At 49.4% G+C, this 16,556-nt stretch overlaps 1 protein-coding gene across 1 annotated transcript in view; it reads left to right on the top strand.

Moving 5' to 3' along the window:
* MBTPS1 (membrane bound transcription factor peptidase, site 1) overlaps positions 1 to 16,556 on the top strand; it is a 45,038-nt gene that overhangs the window by 12,310 nt on the left and 16,172 nt on the right. The window contains exons 4-12 of the mRNA XM_068991854.1: positions 1,059 to 1,262; positions 2,846 to 2,956; positions 3,354 to 3,463; positions 4,898 to 5,014; positions 5,449 to 5,516; positions 8,997 to 9,099; positions 10,013 to 10,164; positions 11,406 to 11,567; positions 15,728 to 15,872. Coding sequence (XP_068847955.1) covers positions 1,059 to 1,262; positions 2,846 to 2,956; positions 3,354 to 3,463; positions 4,898 to 5,014; positions 5,449 to 5,516; positions 8,997 to 9,099; positions 10,013 to 10,164; positions 11,406 to 11,567; positions 15,728 to 15,872 — 1,172 coding nt within the window. The remainder of the gene's footprint in view (positions 1 to 1,058; positions 1,263 to 2,845; positions 2,957 to 3,353; positions 3,464 to 4,897; positions 5,015 to 5,448; positions 5,517 to 8,996; positions 9,100 to 10,012; positions 10,165 to 11,405; positions 11,568 to 15,727; positions 15,873 to 16,556) is intronic.

Here is a 16,556-nt window from a genome sequence, read left to right as displayed (position 1 = left end):
ATGGTCTGCTGGAGGGAGAGCATGACAGACCCTGCTTGGTCTGAATATTGTCCTTCAGTCAGTGCCCTGGCTGTGGACTGAAGGCACAGAGTCAATATGGGAGGGTCAGTGCAGAATCGTTTCAGTTGCAGTGTGCAAATAGTCACTTAATGGAATTGACACAACTGTGTATTTCTCCAGGTCCTTGTATTTTCATGGGTGTAGCCTGGTGAGACCGGAAGGAGAGCGATAATAACTTCCTTTAGAAACTGAACCTCAGTAGTATTACAGGTGGTCCTCTAGAGAAGGGTTTGAAATATGTTTTTTTCTTCTTTATAGCATGGTTTTTGAAAGGTAAAGGGACACCCTTGTGATATTTCTACTTTTTTCTTCCATTAAAAAACAAATGCTTACAGATAGTAAAATTCATGCTTTTTAGTGCACAGTTTGGCAGGTCTTGATAAAAGTGCAGTCAAGAACCTGCCAACAAAATCAAGATGTAAAATGTTGCCCCCGGCAGGTCTCCCCGAGTCGTGTGTAGGTGTTTTGGGTTTTGAAGGGCGATGTTCTAGTAGATACCCGTGCTGAGGACCTTGAACAGGTCACAGTAGGACAAGGTCGGAGCGAGGTGTCCTGGGGTCACAGGACTTCTTCCTGTCTGCGATCACACAGTAAATGGAGAAACTGCACCGTTCCTTGGTGCACGTTTTCTTGCACTCTGCCCCCCCCCCACCCCCCCACCCCCTTTGGTTCATGGAGAATAAGTGGTTGGTGAAATACCAAGCATTTCTTCAATTTCAGTATCAAAACTGACTTTATTTCTTTAGAAGTAATCATTTTATCAGTTGCTCTCTCCCTCTTATTGGTGAGAAGATTCCAGGTAAAGAACTGTTTGGGAAGAATGTGGTGGCTAAATAATGTCCTGTGGATGTAACTGTGTTGAGAAGTTCCTTCTAGCAGAGGGGAGAGAGTGTCACTCTCCTGCACGGGGGTCTCAGGAGGGGGTCACTGCACTGGTGGAAGGAGTTTCCCCTGACAGGTATGCATCCTGAGTTTCTGCTCTCTTTCCTTGCCTGCAGCTGAGCCTGGCCCGCCCTGTAACGAGACCCGCTGGAGCCAGAAGTGGCAGTCGTCACGGCCCCTGCGCAGGGCCAGCCTCTCCCTGGGCTCCGGCTTCTGGCACGCTACTGGGAGACACTCGAGTCGGCGGCTGCTCAGGGCCATCCCGCGCCAGGTCGCCCAGACGCTGCAGGCCGACGTGCTGTGGCAGATGGGCTACACAGGTGGGCGTGGGGGCCGGGCAGGCCTCCTCCGTCTCCAGCACCTGTAGCTGAGGGTGTGCCACCTCATGCATCTGCTTCTGCAGGTTGAGCTGGACGCACTCAGCTGTCCCTTTGTCCAGCGTGTGGGTGGCAGCTCCTGTCTTTGTCTAGTCCTGCTGACTTTGTGTGTCATGTTTCTGAGGTGGTCAGGGCATGTTCTTTCCTGTTGTTGCACGTGAGTAGACACAGTACTTACTGCCCACGCCAGGGCTGACTGGCAGTCCAGTGGAGTTCTGTCATTTCCCGGGGAAGGAAGTCAGATCCAGAGATGTCACCTTGATTTGAGCTCATCCTCGCATGCAGTGGCCTGTGTGCAGCATGGCTAAGTGATTGTCGAGATTGTGATCTTTTGTTTCAGAGCAGGAAACAATATTAAAGACTGTTTCTTAGAAAATAGAACTCAGAGCCAATCAGATGTTTTTTCTTACTGATTAATCATGGCAGAAAATTCCTGTTTTAACTGATGTGGAAGTTTGGGTCCTAAACAATCAGCTCATGTCTCTGGCCCCTGATACGTCACAGTTTGTCTTAGTGTCTTTCCATTTCTCCTTGGCTTAGAGACCCAGAGACCTTACCCCTGCTCAGACTTAACACTCGGGAGACTGACATTTTATTAAATGATGATTTCCTCTTGGTTTATCTTTTTAGGGCAAAAGCTTCACAAAACAGAAAATCTCTAATCATCAGAAAAGCATTTTTTATTTCCCCCACACTAGCTATTTTCTAGTATTGTGTGTGCATTTAAAAAAAGGAAACAATATACTTTGATGGTTATTTCATTGTAAATTGATTATTTAATATTTAGTATTGATACGTAAACACAATTCTCTTACTGGAAAGACATTCACGTATCAAGGCTTACCCCTGTTAGCTTTTAAATAATATGAGTATATTGTATTTTTTTCCTACGTATTTTCTAGAATTTCTTCATCTGAGAGTATCAGTCATATTTCACATTGGTGCACTTGGCTTTTGGCCAGTATCTGAGATAGACTTGTTATTATAGCAAAGTGTGTAGTGTATTGGTTTTCCTTTAAGTGTGGTTTTCCCTGCATGTGGGTGAAAGCTCGTGTCTGCAGAGTTGTTGTCATGAGTGAACAGCACTGAGTCCTTGTCAGGAGGAGGAGCTGCCCCCCGCTCCTATGAGTGAGGGCCTTGTGCTCTGCACTACCCCCAGGGCCCCTCAAAGGGGAATGGAGCCTGGAGAAAATGGCCTGAAGAGGACAGTCCATCATCAGCGGAGGATTTGGGGGAGGTGGTTTCACGCCTAGGTGCGGGTGACGGTTGAGGGGTGGCCAGAGGGACTTCCTGTGTGTCCACGGGTCTTACTTAGCAGCTGGTGTCGGCCATCCTCAGCTGTCCCTCTCGCTGGCCTTGGCTCAGCCAGGCCCCAGGCATCTCCCTACTGTGTGCATTCTGTGGGCAGGCTTTGCCTTTGGGTCCCTTGGTGTTCTGTGTGGGTCCCAATAGGGAATGTATTTTATACACAAAAATCCAGAACAGTGGTTTTTCTGAACACGATTCTACTCTCTTCTTGGAATAAGGCACTAATGTAAGGGTTGCCGTGTTTGACACTGGGCTAAGTGAGAAGCACCCCCACTTCAAAAACGTGAAGGAGAGAACCAACTGGACCAATGAGCGAACGCTGGACGACGGTGGGTGGCCGGGGGCCTGAGGGGCATTTCTGGTCGCTCCCATCCTCTCTGTTATCAGCTGAGGGGATTTTCCTTTGTAAATGATTAAATAGTCTGTATATGACAGTCATTCAGACAAACCCAAGTTGCTTTGTGCCTCTGGCAGAAGCTTTTTTAAGTATCTCAGAGGAGGTTGGGAGGTGACTGAGGAGAGGGGTTGCCTGGTGGGAGGAATCCTTGCTGTTTGCGGGGAGCAGAAGCTTTTGGCCCCCGAGGTGGGGCTGGTGAGGTGCAGACTCTGAGTGGAGGCCCTGGAGAGGCACTGGGGACTGTGTCTTGGACTTGGAGAAGGAGTCTGTTTGAATCGATGGCCCACATTAGCAGCCGTGCTTCATGACTTTTTCCTTTCGGACAGCAGGGTTGGGCCATGGCACATTCGTGGCAGGTGTGATAGCCAGCATGAGAGAGTGCCAGGGATTTGCTCCCGATGCAGAACTTCATATTTTCAGAGTCTTTACCAACAACCAGGTATGTGTTTTGAGGGCCCCTAAAACTTAATGAATTGGTTTTACAATGTGAAAAGAGCAGGCTGGTTTAAAGGCAATGCACATCCATGGTGCTGAGCATCTCCCGGCCCCCCACGTGGCTTTGCTCTCCTCCCGCCGCCCCCTTCACCAGCCTCACTGGAACACCAAAGGCCCTACTCCAGGGGGGTTCCTTGCACTCCCATTTCTCCTGTCCACCATGCCTCGGGCACACGTGTACTTGAGGATAATCCACGTTTGTGCTCTTGCTGCTTTGCTGGACTGGGGTCGCCTGTGCCCAGCACCCAGCATCATGTTGGGTCATGAGGATTTAGAAGCTTGCGCCCTCGGTCTGCATTTGGAAATGTTCCTGGAAAGAGGGAGGGTTCTGGCTAGTTATTTATTGTTAAAGTCTAATTTTTGCCCAGGTAATACATAATTCACAAACATCCAGGGCACACAGGGATAATTCTCCCAACCCTCCCATCCAGCAGGTTTTTACCTCACTTCCCCAAGTCCCCCATGTGATGCTTTCTTTTGTGCTTATATCCTCTTCTCCTAGAGTGTTTTTTGCATATTCAAGCAAGTGTAACTGTATTGTCTTAAGAGCCTTTAAAAAGCATAATTCTGAATCATATTCTCTTTCTACTGTTTTTTTTTAACATTTTATGTTTATTCACGCTTTTAATTTGTAGTGTTCTTTATTTTTACCTGTGGATCTAAGTTTCCACATCATATAATTTCCTTTCAGCGTGAAGAGATGCCTTTAGTATTGCTTGTAATGCAGTCTGTTAGCTATGATTTCTCTCAGCTCTAGTTTATCTGAAAATATCTTTATTTCATCTTTATTCTCAAAAAACTATTTTAACTGAGTATCAAATTGTGGATTGAAAGTCTTTATTCCCTCCAGCACTTTACTCCATTGTTTTCAGTCTATTATTTTCTACTCTGTTTAATTTTGTATCTTATAAAGCACCTGAATGGTGGTACATGAAGTAATTTAACTTTTCTGAGGAAGCTATGAGAGAAATAATAACTATTAGAGAAATAATTCTGTGAAATGACGTTCAGTCTATTTAGGAATAAAGAATATTAAATATGTTAAACTGTTTGGAAAAACTTAACTGAATAGATGTATCTTAGGACAAGTCCTTCTGCAAGAGCGGCAACTAGAAGTTTGGGGTCTCCCCTGGGCGGGCAGGCGGGCTGTAAGGTCAGAAAGGTGCTGGATGTGAGACCCGGCGGGACAAGACCTGGGGCCCTGCCCTCCCCGGCGTCCAGGCCCGAGGAGCGGAGGCTCTGGATGTAGTGTACCTGGCGGAGCCTTCGTGGTTCTTGGGACCTCTTTCTGAAGTTCACGTGACCGCTCCATGCCGCTGGCAGCCTGGTACTTGGAGGTTTTACTGCAAGTCGTGAAGCCCTGTTTTCTCACGGCCAGGTCTCCTACACGTCCTGGTTCCTGGACGCCTTCAACTACGCCATCCTCAGGAAGGTTGATGTGCTGAACCTGAGCATCGGCGGCCCTGACTTCATGGACCACCCCTTCGTCGACAAGGTTGGCCCTGTCTCTGCAGGGGCCTGTGCTGGCGTGGTGGCGGCTCCTGCTCTCCCCTCCCCACTTTGCTTGGCGTCTAGCCTGCTGGTGGCTTTGTCACCCACGTGGGGACAGCTCTGAGGGCGTGAGCTGCAGAGACTTGTGGGCAGCAGGTCACGGCGCCGTGTTGGTGCCTCTCACCTGAGCATGAGGCCCGTCTTCTCTGGGCGTGTCAGGAAAGCCCGGGTCTGCTCTGCCGCAGGGACCTGTGTCCTGGAGTCTCTCTTCTAGACACACTGGCTGCCAGATGTACCATGTCTATCCTGGCCCGATGTTGCACTTCCAGGGGATCTCTTATGTTTTAGTTCTGTTTTTGAAAGTTGTTTTTGGACATTTATATGTTGATTGTCTAAAAGTGATGTCCTTTCATAAGTAAATGCTTGCTAATTTTGTAGGTGTGGGAATTAACAGCTAACAATGTCATCATGGTTTCTGCTATTGGCAATGATGGGCCTCTTTATGGGTAAGTATCTCTGATAGGAATGACCTTAGAGGTATCTTTTTCCTTGAAATAACTGAAACACTGTTGTCTGTCTGTCTCTGTATTTTTCTGTACCTGTTTGTATCTATCTAAAACTTGGCGTTGTGGAACTTTTCAATACATACAAAAAAGACTTAGTAATGAATCTCAGGTACCCACATACTCCAGCGGTTGTGACTCAAGGACAGTCTTGTTTCTGTGTAATTTTTTTTTTTCCACCTTTACTGGAAATAGCAATTTGGAGGCCTAACGTTTTTATTCTACTCTTTTTACTCCTGCAAGCAGTCAGGAGAGTAAATCTACTAGAAATAAGTGGGTTCCACAGTATTTATTGAGACCCACTGTGCGCGAGGCACAGGGTGAGGAGGTAGATGAGATGCCTGCCTTTTTAGGAAAAGATGCGGATACAGCAAAACTTAACAGGAGAGTGTGCAGGCTGGCATGGCGGACACAGACGGGAAGGATCAGATCGGATGGGAGGGCAGAGAGCAGTGTCACAGACAGGTCCCTTTGTGCCCAGTTGTGTGGTGAGTCAGGTCACTTCAGAGTGACCGGAGATCCTGGACGTTAGTCACTGGTTCACAGGCGGTATCTGTTAGAGATCCGAATTTCCTTTCTGCTTACAGCTCCGAGTTTTATTCTGTAATAGCGTCTCTAGTAATGTCTTGGGCTGACACACTTGGCATGGGGCATCTGTCATTGTCCTTGATGGGTTCCTGGGATGGGTGCGGTTCAGTGCTGTGGCAGGGGGTTTGTGGTGATGCAGGGGAGGAACCGAACGCTCAGTCCTGCCCCCATGTGCCCCGGTCCAGGAGAGCCGCTGGCACGGCTGTGTGCTCGTGCCCTGCAAAGCTTGTGTGCTGTCTTGCGTGGCGTCCTGGCTGTGTGGCTGCATGGAGCAGGCCTCAGGAGCCCTGACAGCATGTGTGAAACTGTCCAGGGCAGAGGATTAGGCTGAACTCTATGAAATTAATGACCCTCCAGGTCATGGTTCCAGCCTCAGTTCCGTCATTGATCCCGCTCTCCTTGTGGGGGTCCAGGTTGTGACTCACGAGTGTGAGTGGCATAAACATGTCCCCAACTAAGTTCTGCTGTGACAGACACCAGTTACTTAGCAATCTCTTTTTAGGCGCTCTTGTCTTCTCTTTCTATTGTTTCTCCATTTACCCCTCCCCCAGTTCTGATGTCCCTGCTCAAGGCCAGCCATCTACAGCTCAGCATCCCCACGTTATTGTCGGTTTCCAGCCCCTTCTCCTGCCTTCAGTCTCCCCAGGCCTCCCTTCCCTGCACGGGGGATGTGGGACGGAGCCAGGCAGGTCTGCCTGTCCTTAGGCTGAGGGACCTTTGCTTTCCTGAGGCCTGGCCACTGCGTGTGGCTCCAGAGGGCACGAGACCTTCCTCAGGGTGGTGGCTGGAGGATGGCATGAGGCAGCCAAGGGAGAGCGCCGTGGACACTGAGCCTCTGTGAGCAGTGGCTGCTCCTTTCCCTTCCTTTTTCCGTGTTTCTGTTGTTAAAATGCAGACAAGCAGTTTCCTTAACTAGGAATCTGCGGTGGATTGCTACTGCCTGCTCAGATCTCAGTTTCTCCTTGGGTTTCAGGGTCTCCTCTAGTCTAGCCTGGAGTGGGCAGACTTTCTGTGAAAGCAGCAGACAGTAAACAGTGGAGTCTCTGTGGGCCACGTGGTGTTTGTTGCGCTTGCTCACCTACCCTGCTAGTGTGAAGGTGGTGTGGATGTGTATAGACAAGTGGGCGTGGCTGTGTCCCGGCAGGAAGTTGGATGAGGCAGAGTTCCACAGCGGTGGCCTCATTGCTCACTGTCCTGTGCCCATCTCCCCCAAGTCTGGCTCCTCTCTGGGTCTCCCTGGGGACCCCATGTTTCGGTCGCCATCACCTGCTTCTGCTGCTCACTGCCCCCGCTGCCCCCACACCCTTGGCTTGCCTTTCCATTCATACCAGCTCTTCCATATGCCATCCTGACTGCTCTGCACACGCTGGTCACTCTTCTGGAATCCTTGTACTCCTGTGGGCAGTCACATGTGGGAGCCTCTAATCAGAGAGCTACTTGTGCTCAGCGTGTTAGCAAGGATCCCAGGAGAGGCGGCCCCGGTGTCAGATTTGTGCCTGCCCATGGAGCCTCACGGGATCCAGAGTCCACCAGCTGGTGGGCAGGCCAAGGGTGGTACGTGCTCACCAGGGCCCATCCTGAGTGGGTGTGGCTTGTTGCTGGCATTGGGTAGGGCAGGTTGGGTGACCGTAATGCACTAAGAAGCCAAGCTGTGTGTTGTAGGTCTGGCACTGCCTGATCTGTCCCCGTGGGTACCCCTTCTGGGAGCTCTCTGGGGTGTGGCCCCCTTGACACTTGGACTAAATAGTGCCTGGGAGTCTATGCTGCACGTCCCGCTTTTCAGCGCCAGCAAAGCTTTGTCGATGCTTTCCTCTGTATGTTAAAGGTTTAACACTCACAAAGTGTGGGGCTGACGGAGAGGGAGGGCAGGAAGGTGGCAATCTTTGGTACTAGCTTCAGTGGGAAGTTCTGCCAGTGATTTCTGTTCTAATCTCTGCTCTCTGATGTCACAGAAATTTGTAAACTTTCACTGTCAGCCAACTGAAAAATCAGTGTGGTGCCTTTGTACAACCAGCTGGTAGTGTGTTGGTGGTGGGTGAGCTAGGGAGGCAGTGCCAGGATCGACTCCATGGGTTAAAACAGAGAATCCTGCTGATGTCATTTCAGCTACATGGAGCCAGTTGTGGTTCCGGAGTTCATTTACTGGTGGTGGAGCTGAAATAGACAAAGCTCCATAACTGGTGCTCTTAAACTTTCCAAAAGTTCAGCTTCGTCTTGACTTCCACCTTGACTCCCCCCGCTTCACCATCATTTCTTTGTAGATCTAGTGCCCTTGAGGTACTGGGGAGAATTGCATGGTCTTCCCTGGTGCGTCCGTGTCATCTCCCTGAGGAGCTCAGGTTGCTGAGAGATGAGTGGCCCCCATGGTTGCTGTGAGGGAGGGGACAGCTACCCGAGACTTTTGAGAGCTTTGTTTCTGACGGTGGCAGGGACACGTCTGTGGCTGTAGTTCCTTCCGCTGGATCTGGACTCAAGCTGGGGAGGCAGGAGGACGCACTTGCAGCAGTTGGGAGGTGATGTGAGGGCGCGTACGTAGGTGATGCTGTGCCAGTGACTGGTCCTGTGAAGCTCAGAGGGCGTGTTCCTTCACGCCTGGCAGTAGAGGGAGACGTGAGCCTGGTGCAGGAGGGTGGGAAGCCGACAGGGTGGGAAGGAAGGCGAGAAGGAGAGGGTGTCCAGTGTGAGGAGACGGAGCTGGCAGAGGTGGCGGTGCGCGGCCAGGGCCGCAGCCCATGTCGCGTCACAGGAGCGCCTGCTGCAGACTCAGACTTGGCCCTCAAGTGAGTCTTTCGTTTAAAACGGTCCTCTCCCCTTGTGTTTCTGTGCCTGATGCAGGACTCTGAACAACCCTGCTGACCAGATGGATGTCATCGGAGTGGGCGGCATCGACTTTGAGGACAACATCGCCCGCTTCTCCTCGCGGGGAATGACCACCTGGGTAGGCGGGGCTCTCTTCCTGCTGGAGTGTCTGTGTGTGTGTGAGCGCGTGTGCTTGTGTGTGTACTTCCATGAGCTGTAATTATGCGTCTGGCTCACCCTCCCGTCCGAGCAGATGCTTCCTCGGATGGCAGCCGGGCACCTGACCTGTATCCGCTGTCCTGGTCTTTCTCACCCACCTGCTGTGTCCTTGGCCTTTATTGAGGCAAGTGTTTTAACGGCATTTTGAGAAATGTTCCTGAATAATCTGCAAAGCTGCAGGTGAAGACATCTTTGCTCAGTGTCCCATGTGTGCAGGTCCAGAGCCCATTTATGTGTGGTGGCCAGGAAGGAGTTTTCACTTCACGTGTGTTCTTTCTTCCAGAATATAAGTGCCAGTGGAATTCTCATTTCCCCCAGTTTCAGGGAAGCTTAAGAGAGTACTCAGTTGAAGTCTTACCCTAGGTTGCTTGTATGTCTACACTGACTGTTCTAAGTCATTCTTTCCCTTCTGGTGATAGATTGAAATGCCAGTCGTATCTTATAACTTTTTACCTTATTAAGAAAATGTGTCTTTTTTTTTTTCCTAATTTTTAATTTTAACTTGCTGATTTTTCTAACATATTTCTAGTTTTTAAGTTGGCTATAAATCAGTTTCCAGTCTTGCATGTTAGCAAAATTTTAGATATTCATTTTTTAAATGCTGTAGAGCATTGCATTATGCTGGTCATTATAAAAACACATCAAAAATAATTTTATTTTCTGTATGATCATTTAAGCTTCTTCTGAATTGCAGTGAATTTCAGATGAAAACCAGCAGCGTGCTCAGGCTGTGCTATTTAGCTGATGGCATTTCTGGTTTCATTCACTCATAACTGCTAAGGGCTGTATGCCCTCATGGGGGCCTGATGGAGACCACACTGCTGTTGTTGCAGGAGCTGCCTGGAGGCTATGGCCGCGTGAAGCCTGACATTGTCACCTACGGTGCTGGAGTGCGGGGCTCGGGCGTGAAAGGGGGGTGCCGGGCCCTCTCGGGGACCAGCGTGGCTTCCCCGGTGGTGGCTGGTGCTGTCACCTTGCTGCTGAGGTGAGTGCTGCTTGGTTGGGAGGGGTAGGTGGCAGCAGGCCAGGGGCCGAGTCCTGTGGCTGGCCAGCTTGTCACGGGGCCTCGCCTGTGTCTGCAGGAGCCAGGAGTCTGTCTCGAGGGTCGTGGGGACGTTGCCGAGGGTGGGGGCTGTCTGGTCTCCTGCTCTCAGGGGCGGGAGGGGAGTCCTCGGTGCCTGCCATGCCCAGCCTCACAGCCTTTCTGAGCATGACGCTTTCAGTGGGGAGGTCGCCTTCGCTTTCCTCCTCCCTGCAGCACGGAGAGCACCTCTGGGGGCTCAGCAGTGCTTTGTAGTGTGAGAAGCAGCTTGTGCAGATGCCAGGCCACAGCGAAGCACTTCCTCAGCTCTGGTCTTAGAGCCCCAGGAGCCGCCGGAGCTGCAGCCTGGTCTTGTTCTGTCGGCAGGAGGGGCAGGGTGTCCGCCTCGGGCTGAGCTGTGAGCAGTGCTTGTTTCTGCCAAAAGTTCTACTTTATTCTCACATCTCCTGAAGTCAGATTCCCATCTAGACCTGTTAGCAAAAAACACAGTAACACTCCAAGACCAGCCATCCTTGAAGAAAAATACTTAGCAACTATGGAGAGAGAATTTTTCTTTACTGTTTACTGGATTTTTTCTCTGCATTTAGGGAGTCACAGTTTACTTGTATTAATAACATGTAGGTACACAAACGCACGTGTTTTAATGCTGGTATTCTAAAGCAAGCGAGAGTGGGTGCTGCTGCCTGAGTCCAGTTGTGTTCTGATGCTGAGCCCTCCACCAGGCCCGACCCGCTAGGGTCTCTGGACAAAACAGACCTGTGGGGCAGTGGGCTTCCCTCCTGGCCATGACTCTAGGCCACGCAGCATCGAGTGCCTGCTGGACCCACCTCCATCCTCCCCTTCTCCCAGCCAGGCTGTGTCCACCTGTCAGGAACTGTAACTCCTACTTGCAACCTCTGAGGTCAGCTGTATTGAGTTAGTAGGAAAATATGTTTTCCTGGTCAGTTTAGTATGAGCCCAGAGTCCGTGCTCTCACAGCCACTTGGAAGGAGGTAAGTGGTCAGTCCCGAGACAGGAGCAGAAATGAGCATGTTTGCCCTTGTCTTACACAAATTTTACTGAAGATCCCATTAGATATAGAGCAAGGTTGGAGGTCGTGTGATTGCACTGCTATGGGTTAGGGATGGTCTGGTTTTCCTTCTTTTGCTAAGAACAGATGAACACATATGTGGTTCTCCCCCTAGCACAGTCCAGAAACGTGAACTGGTAAACCCAGCCAGCATGAAGCAGGCCCTGATCGCATCCGCCCGGCGGCTTCCCGGTGTCAACATGTTTGAGCAAGGCCACGGCAAACTGGATCTCCTCCGAGCCTATCAGATCCTCAACAGCTACAAGCCCCAGGCCAGGTTGGTGTGCCCGCCTTTCTCCTCTTCCTGGGCTCCCTCAGCACAGGCTATTTGCCTCAAAACAGAACCCACCCCACCAACAAGGCTTGGGGGCCTTGGGGAGCTTCATTCTGGTGCTTCTGCTGGGACACCAGGACTGCTCCCCACTTCCCCACATTCTGCTGTTTGTAATGTCAGTGATTTAAAGCAATGAATTCCTGCCTTTTTTTACTTAGTAAAACTTTTTATGAAGTAACCTTAAACTTACAGAAATTTGCAAAAATCATATGGACGTTCTTATATATCGTACATCAGGACTCCAGCCCTGCCCTGGCTTTTCTGGTGTTAGCATCTTATGTAACCATCGCACACACCACATAGCCTAGCAGTTAACAGTGATGCATTACCATCCGCTAACCTGCAGGCTATGTTTGGATTTTGCCCAGATTTTCCTCAGCCTGGTCCAGGATCCAGGCCAGCATCGGCCTTGCGGTTAGTTGCCACATGTCCTTGGTTTTCTCCAGCTGGGCTCATTGGCTCAGTGCACTTCCTTTTGTTCTTGGCGGTGCTTGTCTGCATCCTGAGGTTCAGGTGACGTGTCAGGCTGGACCCTCCAGGAAGCAGGCGCCAAGAGATCTTCTGGGGGAGGAGGAGGGAGAAATGGGGAGAGGACCCTCAACACCAGCACAGGTCTGACATCTTTCCTCATCCCGGAGAATCCCTGAATCAAGGTCACTGTTAGAGGAGGCTGAGTCCCTAGGGCGGGGCCGGCTCTGGTGCCTGCTGCGCTCGGTCCTGGCACAGATGTGGTGGAGTGTCCGGGGCTGGGCAGCGGGAGAGGCTGTGCCACGGTTCACTGCAGGGGCTCTCTGTCTCTCTGGGACTGCGACGTGTCTTGAGAGTGCACGCTTGAAGATGATCTTGCTTCTTGCCATACCTTCCGTCACTACATTTAGTATCCTTAGATGGTTCTTTCCTGTAATGGTTCTTATATAGAGGTTGCCCCTGGCGATTTTCTGCTTCTCTCACTCCTTGTGCATTTATTAACTGAAATTCTGCTGTAAGGAAGTGCTATCCTCCTCTCTTATCATTTCAGTTACATCAGCATGGACAGAGATCCTTGTTTCACTCTGACTATGATCCATTAACGTCTTTGTTTGTTCATTGCTCCTGTTGTCCCAGATTTGGCTCTCTGGAGTTCTTCTGTTTGGCTCCTGTGTCTTTTCAGCGTGTCTCCATCATTGTCCACTGGCAGTATTTTACGCCCACTGTGGGTATCAGTTCTTTGTCCAAGCAGCCCTGGTCCTTCAGCTGGAGAGTGGGGTTTAGAAATGGACTCCTGGCTCCAGGTGTGCTCTTGGTGGCTGTGCTCCTGCTTGTTTCTCGGCCCTTCCTGCAGACCAAGCTGGCGAGTGTCCGCATACACACTCCTGTACCTTTTCTGTGTCTGTGATGCCACCTGTCTCCTGTCCCACCCACAGCCCTCAGAGTCTTCTCGCTGGTTGTCCTTCTCCAGCAGCAGGCAGCCTGGCTGTCACTCTTTACTGTGTCTCTGTTGACTCGGTCCTAGGACGCACACGTGGAAAGTTTTAGAGCTGTAACTCGTACCCTGGTGAACACAAGTTTACTCCCTAGAGGATGGCAGTTGTGGGTAGTTCTTTTTAGATTTATAGAATGTGCAGGCCAGGAAGCAACAGTTAGAACTGGACATGGAACAACAGACTGGTTCCAAATAGGAAAAGGAGTACGTCAAGGCTGTGTATTGTCACCCTGCTTATTTAACTTCTATGCAGTGTACATCATGAGAAATGCTGGGCTGGAAGAAACAAAAGCTGGAATCAAGATTGCCAGGAGAAATATCAATAACCTCAGATATGCAGATGACACCACCCTTATGGCAGAAAGTGAAGAGGAACTAAAAAGCCTCTTGATGAAAGTAAAAGAGGAGAGTGAAAAAGTTGGCTTAAAGCTCAACATTCAAAAAATGAAGATCATGGCATCTGGTCCCATCACTCCATGGGAAATAGATGGGGAAACAGTGGAAACAGTGTCAGACTTTATTTTTTTGGGCTCCAAAATCACTGCAGATGGTGATTGCAGCCATGAAATTAAAAGACACTTACTCCTTGGAAGGAAAGTTATGACCAGCCTAGATAGCACATTCAAAAGCAGAGACATTATTTTGCCGACTAAGGTCCGTCTAGTCAAGGCTATGGTTTTTCCACTGGTCATGTATGGATGTGAGAGTTGGGCTGTGAAGAAGGCTGAGTGCTGAAGAATTGATGCTTTTGAACTGTGGTGTTGCAGAAGACTCTTGAGAGTTCCTTGGACTGCAGGGAGATCCAATCAGTCCATTCTGAAGGCTATCAGCCCTGGGATTTCTTTGGAAGGAATGATGGTAAAGCTGAAACTCCAGTACTTTGGCTACCTCATGCGAAGAGTTGACTCATTGGAAAAGACTCTGATGCTGGGAGGGATTGGGGGCAGGAGGAGAAGGGGACAACAGAGGATGAGATGGCTGGATGGCATCACTGACTGGATTGACGCGACTCTTGAGTGCACTCCGGGAGTTGGTGATGGATAGGGAGGCCTGGCGTGCTGCGATTCATGGGGTCACAAAGAGTCGGACACGACTGAGCGACTGAACTGAACTGAACTGAATCATATTTTTAGTGACCTCAGTTCATTTCTTTTCTTCCTCCCCACCAGGCCCTGTCAGTCTGATTTTGCCTTTTATTTTCAGTATAGTTGAGTTCACTCGTTAGTATGTGTATTTCTTTTTGGATTCCCACTACATTCTGGTTGATTCAGCTGGTTACGTATTGCATTGTGAAAGAGGACAGTGACTTTAAGGTCTGAGCTGTACAGAATGCACCTGGCCAGGTGTGGTCCTACGATCCCTCTGTTCTGCCCTCCGCCCCTCTGCCGCCACAGGTAACAAGGCCAGGTGTTTTTGATTTATCCTTCTTGAATTTCTTTTTTCACAAATGAGCAGATACATATCTATCTTCTTATATATCCCCTTTGTTACATGAAGGATACATTATTATAAATACTGTTTTGTACTTTTTTCATGTAAAGGTGTCCTGGAAATCACTTTGTATCCATTCACAGAGATCTTGCTTCTCCTTTTTTATAGCTTCCTAGTGTGGATACCTTTGTGTATTCAAGTACATGTCTATATATGGGCATTTAAAATGTTTTCAGTATTTCGTCATTTTAAGCTGCTTGTGTCTGTGTGTCCTAGTTTTGTTGGAGTTGTGTCTGTAGGGAAGATTCCTAGAAGCAGGGTCGCTGGGTCCAGGCTGTGAGCAGAGGGTGCCCAGGGGGTACCGCTGGCCTGTCTGTCCAGAGCTGCACTTCATGCCTGTCTGACACATGGGAAGTGCTCCCTCAGGGTTGCTTTTATTTGCAGTTCTCAGGCTGTGAGTGAGTTTAAACACTTTGTAGGTAAGAACTTTTTCTATATCTTTCCTGTGAAGTGTTTGTTCATTTCTTTCACCCATTTTTCTTTTTTCTGGGGTTTTCGTCCCTTGGTTTAACTGTTGTTTACATATTAGGATAAGTAACCCTTTGCTGCAGGTATTTCTCCCAGTTTGTTCGCTGCCTTTTGTCACAGAAGTGTTTCTGGCCGTGCGGTCTCTTTTGTTCTAACTGCTGTGTTGGTTTATCCATTGTTGTTTTTGCTCCTGGATTTTGAGGCATATGCCCTGAGGTAAAGGAGAGACTCACCCATGTTTTCTTCTACTTGTTTGCTTTCTTTTATTAACTTGAGACTGTTCCATTTGGGGTTTACTCCAATATATATGGTGTGAGTTGTGAATCTAATTTTATCTTTTACCAAATGGCCACCCATTTATCCCAGGTCCAGTTATTAAAAAGTCCATCTTTGCCCATGACTTGAGACTGAGTCCAGGTCTGCCCTGGGGCCACTCACGCACTTGTTCCTCGCCAGCTCCAGGCTCCAGGCTCGTGGGGCAGAGGTGATGCCCACGCATGCCACTGTGCCGCAGGTGAGGCTGGCTGGCCTGGAGGCCTCCTCACCGCAGGGAGTGCTGTGAGGCCAGGTTCCCGGACCCTGGCTGAGGCTCAGGTCCGCCCTGATGATGCTTTCCTGCGGTTACGTTCCATCATTGCCGTCTCCGACTCTGTCTGCTGTAACACTGTCCTGTCTGTTTCAGTTTGAGCCCCAGCTACATCGACCTGACTGAGTGTCCTTACATGTGGCCCTACTGCTCCCAGCCTATCTACTATGGGGGCATGCCGACTATCGTCAACGTCACCATCCTCAATGGCATGGGAGTCACGGGGAGGATCGTGGACAAGGTGAGACTGCCCTCCGGCTGCCGGGGACCTAGATGTGGCCCAGACTTCCTCCTGTCCACGGCTGGGGATGGGAAGCAGTGGTCTGTTCTCCCCTGAGGCCTTTACGGATAAGTCAGAGATACAGTGATGAGACCAATTTGCTATGGTTATACTAGGCGTTTTGAGTTTGGTCATTTGAGTCTTCATCTTAACAGTTAATCACTGATAATTAAAGTCCCACTTGTAATTATTTTATTGTTTAATGAGTGCACATGGGCATTTGTATTTAGAAGGTATGGTCTTTATTTGAATTTTGTTTTTATAATTTGTTTTACACTTACTATATAAACATTATCACAACAATAAAGGATAGGGAAAAAGAACAGAAAAGTGATTTTAGCCTCAGACATGAACAGAACCACTATTAAAAAAAAGTTCAAGTCATATTTTGTAACAAATTACTGTAGTTGTTTAAATAAGTGTATTTAAATTGATTCAATGCCTGTCAACACTGTGTCATCCTTTATTTCATCTCACTTCTTTCTTTTTGGCTGTGCTCAGTCTTTGTTGCTGCGCACAGGCTTTCTCTAGTTACCGCCAGCAGGGGCTACTCGAGTTGCAATGTGCAGGCTTCTCATTTCGGCGGCTTCTCCTGTTGCAGAGTGCAGGGTCCAGTGCACGTGGGCTTCAGTAGTTGTGGCACGC

The sequence above is a fragment of the Capricornis sumatraensis genome, chromosome 20, assembly GCF_032405125.1.
Source record: "Capricornis sumatraensis isolate serow.1 chromosome 20, serow.2, whole genome shotgun sequence".
Taxonomy (NCBI): Eukaryota; Metazoa; Chordata; class Mammalia; order Artiodactyla; family Bovidae; genus Capricornis; species Capricornis sumatraensis.
The sequence above is the reverse complement of the archived record's forward strand: the minus strand, read 5'-3'. Positions and strand labels throughout refer to the sequence as shown.